Source organism: Myotis brandtii, unplaced genomic scaffold, assembly GCF_000412655.1.
Source record: "Myotis brandtii unplaced genomic scaffold, ASM41265v1 scaffold174, whole genome shotgun sequence".
Taxonomy (NCBI): Eukaryota; Metazoa; Chordata; class Mammalia; order Chiroptera; family Vespertilionidae; genus Myotis; species Myotis brandtii.
In genome coordinates, this window is record NW_005356437.1 from 1,530,533 (window position 1) to 1,538,718 (window position 8,186).

General features: G+C 40.0%; 1 protein-coding gene across 1 annotated transcript in view; it reads right to left on the minus strand.

The window, feature by feature from the left end:
- Positions 1–8,186, minus strand: part of CDADC1 (cytidine and dCMP deaminase domain containing 1) — a gene marked incomplete at its 5' end in the record, with an annotated part of 87,162 nt that overhangs the window by 11,396 nt on the left and 67,580 nt on the right. Inside the window, one exon of the mRNA XM_014537231.1 lies at positions 6,228–6,288. Within this exon, the coding sequence (XP_014392717.1) occupies positions 6,228–6,288 (61 nt within the window). The remainder of the gene's footprint in view (positions 1–6,227; positions 6,289–8,186) is intronic.

Consider the following 8,186-nt stretch of genomic DNA (forward strand, 5'->3'; position numbering starts at 1 on the left):
GGGAACTGGGTGGAGGGGAGCTATGGGGGGGAAAATAGGAACAACTGTAATAATCTGAACAATAAAGATTTATTTTCTAAAAAACCACATAAAAAAAAAAGAACCGACAAAATTTTTTCCCATAGATTTTTAAAGAGAGTGGAAGGGAGTGAGAGGGGGAGAGAGAGAGAGAAACATCTATATCAGAGAGACACATGGATTGGTTGCCTCCTACATGCGCCCCCATTGGGACCAGGAATCAAACCTATAACACAGGTACATGCCCTTGACCGGGAATCGAACCCATGACCCTTCAGACTGACACTCTAACCACTGAACTACACTGCCCAGAGCTGTAGATATTCTTTATTCTTAATTTACTGAGAGTTTTTATCATGACTCTTTGGTGTTGAATTTTTGTCAAATGCTTTTCTGTATCTATTCATATGATCATATGATTTTTGTTTTTTTAGCTTGTTGATGTGGGTACTCACAGGGGTCATTGTTCCTGTACTGGGACCTCCCCTGCCTCAGAACTGACAGGCAGCCATATTTGAGTTTCCATCAGCCTGGCTCACACTGTTCACTCTGCCAAGGTGATTCCCTGAGACCCCACCCCATCCAATTTGCAGCCCCACCTAAGCTGTTTGCAGCAGCTTTTCCATATGAATGGCCTGTCCTGGCTCAGGCTTTAGACTTTCCTAAAAATCTCTCGAACAAATAGCAGTTGGTGTCAGCATGGCCCAAACCTATCAATAAGAGGCCCAAGACCCGGCACTAGCACCAGCCTGCCTTGCTTCACAGCTTGGCCTCACCCGGGTACTTCCTAGCCCAATAAAAAGAGCAGCCATATACAGCTCTCTCTGTAGCTCCTGCCAGGTGGCCCCAGGTAGTGGCTGACTTTGCACGTCCTGGGAGGCCCCAGACAGCTTCAGACCATAACAGATTACAACTCTACTCATCCACAAGTGACACACTCAAGGGGCAGATTCAGTGCACACCTAAGCCCTACTGAAGCATGTCCTGCTCTATAGGAGTATCCCTTGCACAGCAGCTCTTCCCTTGTAGACACAGCTGGTCCTCATAGCCAACTGGCCTGGAGATCTATTCCTCCCAGTGATGCCAACAGCAACTACAACAAGACTGTGCACACAGCCCACACAGGGGTGCACCTACAGCGCCCAGCTCAGGTGACTGGGGAGGCTGAGTCACTGAGCCCTACAGGACACCTACTACACAAGGCCACTCTACTAACTCCAGGAGACATAGCAGCTCCACCTAATACTTAAAAACAAACACAGGGAAGCAGCCAAAATGCAGAGACAAAGAAACATGTCACAAATGAAAGTAATGCAAGCAGGTAAACTACTGGATACAGAGTCCAAAACAATGGTTACAAAGTTGCTTAATGAGAACTTCAAGGGATTTAATGAGAGCCTCAAGGGACAGTGAGACTTCCAAGGATCTTAGTGAGAATGTCAGACATGAAAAAGAACCAGTCAGAAATTAAGCATACACTAACTAAAATAGAGAATAATTTACAGAAATTCAACAGTAGAGTAGAGGATTCCAAGAATCAAATCAATGGTTTGGAGTATGAAGAAGCAAAAAAATACCCAATCAGAGCAATTGAAGGGTGTTCTTTAAGAAGACGAAGGAGGAGGAGGAGGACAAGGAGGAGGAGGAGGAGGAGGAGGAGGAAAAGAAAAAGATAAAAAATACGAACAATAAAATGGCAATAAATACATATCAACAATTGAATCTAAAAATCAAAATAAATGAACAATAAATCTAATGAACAAAATAAACAGATGAATAAAATAGAACCAGAGGCATGGATACATGGAACAGACTGACTACTCTCAGAGGGAAGGGGGGAGAGCAGCGGTGGAAGGGATTAAACAAAGATCATACATGCATATATGCATTACCTATGGACACAGACAACAGGGTGGTAAAGGCCTGCGGTGGGGCGCAAACCGGGTAGAGGAAGGTTATGGGGGGGAAAGGGGAACATGTATAATATTCTGAACAATGAAGATTTTTAAAAAAATTTCCTTGGGTGTTGCTTAACAAAAAACAGAAATAAAAATAATATCTACAAATAACATCATACTTAATGGTGAGGCACTCTGAGCTTTCCAACACAATCAGGTACAAGGCCAGAATATCCTTCTCTCTCACCACTCCTTCTCCATCAGAGTGGAAATTCTAGCTATATGCCACAAGACAAGGAAAGGAATACAGCTTGGGAAGGAAGGAATTAAAGATCTTTCTTCACATAATCCAACAGAATTGAAAAAAATACCTCCTGGAACTAATAAGTGATTTACATCAAGGTTGGAGGGTACAAGGTGAATATCCAAAAGTCAATATGCAATGGAGATATGCAGATGGAAAATAAGCATATGAAAGGATGTACCACATCATATGTCATCAGGGAAATGCAAATTAAAATAAGATACTGCCCTGGATGGGTGGCTCAGTTGGTTGGAGCATGGTCCCATACACTAAAAAAGGTGGTGGGTTTGATTCCTGGTCAGGGAACATACCTAGGTTTTGGATTTGATCCCCTGTCTTGGCCCATACAGGAGGCAACTGATTAATGTTTCTCTCTCTCTCTCTCTCTCTCTCTCTCTCTCTCTCTCTCTCTCCCTCCCTCCCTCCCTCTCTCAAAATCAATTTAAAAAGTCCTTGAGTGAGGATTAAAATAAATAAATAAAAAGACCTACCTACTAACATGTGCCTAGCATGGACTAAGTGCTTACAATTAGCCCAATGCCTTAAGAAATGCTATTAAAAATACTGGGCAGTTTACCACCAGTTCATTTAAAAGAACAAGATACCACTGTACACCTATTTGAATGGCCAAAATCTAGAACACTGACAACACCAAATGCTGAGAGGATGTGGAACAATAGGAAGTCATATTCATTGCTGGTGGGAGTGCAAAATGATACAGCCACTTTGTAAGACAGTTTGGCAGTTTATTACAAAACTAGACATACTCTTTACCATATGATCCAGCAGTCATGCTCTTTGGTATGTATCCAAAAGAAGTGAAAATATGTCCACACAAAAAAATGTACACAGATGCTTACAGCAGCTTCATTCATAACTGAAATTATTTGGAAGTAACCAAGATGTCCTTCAGTAGGTGGATAGATAAATAAACTATGTACATCAGACAACGTAATCGTATTCAGCACTAAAAAGAAATGAGCTATAAAGCCATGAAAAGACATGAAGGAACCTTAAATGCATATTACTAAGAAAGTAGCCATTCTGAAAAGGTGACATACTGTATGATCTAACTATATGACATTCTGGAAAAAGCAAAACTATGGCTAAAAAAAAAACAACCAAAGTGGTTGACAAGGGTTGAAGAGAAGGTGCGGGAAAAATAAGTAGAACACAGAAGATTTTTAGGGCAGTGAAAATACTCTGTATGATGCCATAATGATACATACATGTCATTATATATTTATCCAAACCCATAAAATGTACATCACGAGTGAATGTATAATGTAAATACGGACTTTGGGTGAATATGATATGTCAGTGTTGGTTCATCAATTGCAACAAATGTACCACTCTGGGGAAGATCTGGATAATGGGGGAAGCCATTCATGTGTAGGGGGAAGTGGTATATGGGACTCTCTGTATCTTCCCCTGAATTTTTCTGTGAACTGAAAACTGTTCTAAAACAGAAACCCTTGATCTAAAAATTACCTTTTCTACTTAAATTTTTAATATTTTTATAATTGATTTTTATATCATGTAAAGCAAGAACCCAATATTGTTTTTCTACATGGATTACCATTTTTTCAGCATTATAAATTGAATAGTCGATTCTTAGCCTGTGATGTGCATTGCCATCTCTGTCAGGGATGCTAAATGTTCCACCACTCATGGATCAGTACCCCATAAAGACTGTGCCACTCAAAAAACCAATAGCATGCCATTAATAAACAGTGCTTTAACTCAGCCACTGAGTTTTTTTAAACAAGTATATTTTTATTTCTCTAAATTCTATCTGATTCTTTTCAAATCTGCCTGGTCATTTTTCCTAATTGCTTGTTCTGTGCTTTATTAAATAGCATATTTTACTTCCTAAACATTTTATAGCCTCTATTTCATAACTCCAAAACATAAAATCCTTGGGAGTCTATGCTGTTTGTTATTTCTTACTCATGGTGGCATATTTCCCACTATGTATGGTTATTTTTAAATTATGAGCTCATATGTTATTATATCCTGTGGGCCTGCGTTGGGATCACTTTCCTTCTGAGAAAATTTGCATTTGCTTCTGCCAGGAGGTGTACCTGAGTGGGAGCCTTTTAGCTTCCCTGGAGGACGCCAAGCTTCATGTGGGAGTCTCAGGCTTAGTTCTCCACTGCAGCAGGCCATAGACTTACTCATTCTCAAGATCCCAACTTATATGGACATTTGTCCCCAAGGTAACCTGGCTTTGTGTTTACTGACTATTGCTATTTAATTCTATTAAACTGTTCCTCTTATTTCTATTTTCCCCCAAGGAAACAGGAGTACCTGGATATTTCCCTTATTTTCTTCAATGCCCTGTGATTTCTTAAAAAGAATGTTATGGGTTATTTGAGTTCCAGTTATACAGATTGGAAGTAATTACTCACACTACCTGCCTCCCTTCTCTTTTGTCCCTGCTGCTGGATCTGAGAGGGTATAAATCAGCAAGTCTCCTCGGAGCTGGACAGACTCTCCCTGAGTACCTTTTCAAGGTCTAGACTTGGTTGGGGTGGGTAGGTCGGATAGTAAGGAAGGACAAATACCATAAAGCCTGATTTGGCCAGAGTCCAAGCCTCAGTCTTGCAATAAAATTGGTGTTTTGATTTTCACCTGTTTGAGTCCTGTGTCTGTTTCTCAGCTGACTGCTAACCACAGCATATCTTCCTTTTCCTTAATGATCTAGGAACAATAAATCCCGGATACCAGTCCTTTGTTGATGATAAGTGGTAAATATCTTCTCTTATTCCATGGCTTGCCTTTGTCCTCTTTTAATGTATCTTTTGATAAACATATATTCTTAATTTTATCATAGATAAATTAATTCATCTTTTTAGGGTTAAGGCTTTTTGAGTCCTTTCTCTAATAAGAGGGAATTATTAACTGATCCCCTCAAGCACTGTTATTGAATATACATTCTTTAATCAGATCCACATATATGATGGGTGGGGCAAAAGTAGGTTTTTAGTTGTTCATATGGAAAATAATACAATAATTAATAAATAATAATACAAGAATAAACTGTTTCACGTACACACAACTATAAACCTACTTTTGTCACACTCTGGGTATATCTTTTTTTTCCCTTTTACTTATTTTTCCTGATAAATTTTAAAAAAGAAAGCTGAAGCATAAATATGTATTTTTTTCCAGATTACTATTTGAATAAAATAAAGTTAATTCAGAACAAAGAAAATCAAGATATTTACATAGAAATTATTTTCATAAAGATATTTATATTTCCTGATTTTTCCGGATAATCAAATCATTGTTATTATCAAGAAAACTTTACCTTATAAACTTCCACTTACCTAGAATACAAACAATCAACAAGCTAGCATAGCTAGTATTTAAAAATAATATTGTACACCAATAACTAATGTTTAAAATTAATGTGCCTAAGGAATTGTAAATCTCCCAAAGATTCTATTACTTTCAAAATATCTGTGTCAGTATGCAAATAATAAAGCTTTGAAGACTAGCAATTCATTTATGGTAGGTGTGATGACTGATAGTTAATTAGAATATGCAAATACCCAGAACATTTCTAGTCTCTGACAAATCTGAGCAAATGTGGCTTTACTCTAATAAGAATTCATATATCCTCATAATTTGGTCCTAGATCCAGCTGTATTACTTATATGCAGTTTTCCTGTCAAACCATCCAAAAAGCTTTTGTTTTGGTATGGAAGAACACTGTTGTTTACTATTTCATATAAATTTAATTTGTGAAATCAATTTGTATATGATTATTTATATTAAACTGCAGATTATGCAGGACTAATTACTAGCCAGCACTTTCCATCACACCTAGTACATGGTAAACAAATGCTTGTGAGCAAACTGAGTGGCAAAAATCGAACCTGGAAAAAGAGTATCCTCTGCCTAAGACTACAACAATTTCCAACAATTTCATTAAAATTCGCAATGCATTATTTCTTCTCAGAAATAAAGTTAACCTCAATAAAGGACTTGTAAATACTTACTCTCTCTGCTTTCAGGCTCATTTCGTTCAAGAACACAAGTTCCTGCTGGATTCAGTTGCCACTGCAAAAGGGCACAAACATTTTATTTATACGTTTAAGAAGGATTTAATAAATAGTATTTTAACACCCTACTCTCAAATACCAAAACAATTTTAAAAACAAAGCCCTAATGACCCTGAAGGACTTGAATTCCTGAATGATATGACTTCTGGGATCAAAATCAATATTCTTAAAGAAGAAATGAACTTTAAAGAGTCTTTACTTTCATTTTATAGGTAAGAAAATGGAACACCAGAAAAGTATAGTGACTTGCCCAGGGTTACACGATAACTAAAGGCAGCAATAGAATTAGAATCTGGGTCTGCCAATACTATAGAATTTCCACCACCTCATACTCTATCTTCAGGTCCTTCTGATCTTATAATAGCTAGAGAAGGCCCAGATATTAAAAAATGAAAATATGGCCAAGATTATCTTGCCTTTTAATATAGTTATAACATCTATACTAATAATAGAGGAATATGCAAATTGTCTGGGACACTGTCATAGTAACAGTAAAGAGCAAACAGCAGGCTGCTTGGGGCGACAAGGCCAGCAGGGGGGTTTGTGAGGGACGACCAAACAACTGAACAGCAGGCTGCATGGGGCGACCAGGCCGGCAGGGGGGTAGTTGGGGGTGACAAGGCCGGCAGGGGAGGAAGTTGGGGGTGACCAGGCCTGCGGGGGAGGGCAGTTAGGGGTGACCAGGCCTGTAGGGGAGAGCAGCTGGCCGCAACGAGGCCTGTGAGGGAGGGCAGTTGGGGGCGATTGGGCCGGCAGGGGAGCAGTTAGGCATCAATCAGGCCAGCAGGGGAGCAGTTAGGGGGCGATCAGGCTGGCAGGCAGAAGTGGTTAGGGGCGATCAGGCAGGCAGGCGAGCAGTTAGGAGCCAGCAGTCCTGGATTGTGAGAGGGATGCCCAACTGCCGGTTTGGGCCCAATCTTTGTGGGATCAGGCCTAAACCAGCAGTTGGACATCCCCCAAGGGGTCCCAGATTGGAGAGGGTGCAGGTTAGGCTTAGGGACACCCCTCTCCCATGCACGATACTAGAGGCCTGGTGCACGGATTCATGCTCCGGTGGGGTCCCTCAGCCTGGCTTAGAGATCGGGCCAAAACCTGCAGTCTGACATCCCCCGAGGGGTCCCGGATTGCAAGTGGGCGCCGGCCAAGCCTAGGGACCTCTGGTATGCACATAAGATCTTTGGTTAATCTCTTCCCACCCTCCTCCCTCCCTGCTTCCCTCTGAAATTCATCAGTCTATTCCATGTTTCCATGCCTGTGCATTGAGCATCTGTCCCCTGGTGGTCAGTGCGCATCATAGCTACCGGTTGAATGGTCACTTAGGCTTTTATATATATAGGTTATTTATATCATATCACATCATCTAATTAGTTTTCCATCTTAACTATTCAGAAAAAAATACGGAAGCCTGAAGATACTCGGATATTACAGAGAAGACTGGAGCAGCAGATAAGAAAAATGAGTGTAATCAGGATCTCATAGCACAGCCCTTCCTTATTTCCTGGGCTGGAAATCCTCATCATCAGAATCACTTAATGACTTAACCAAAAAGGCCCCACTAGGGAACTATCTCCAGAAAGACACAATTAAATGTTTAGTACCTGGGAGCCTCTCCCATAGCATCAGTTGGTTCATCTGATAAACTACCTAATATCATGAGGACAGGACACAACATAAACATTTTACCACGTGGAAAAAAGTCCTTGGAAAGGGAGGACATGAAGAACTGGTTGGTCGCCTATAGAAATGGGATGGTTACGGTTAGCATGAGGAACAGAGAATTTATAAAAGGTGAGAAGTTATATATAAAAATTTATTTTAGAGAAACCAAGATGGTGGCATAGGTAAACACCTGAAATTGCTGCCTCGCACAACCACTTCAAAAATACAACTAAAAGA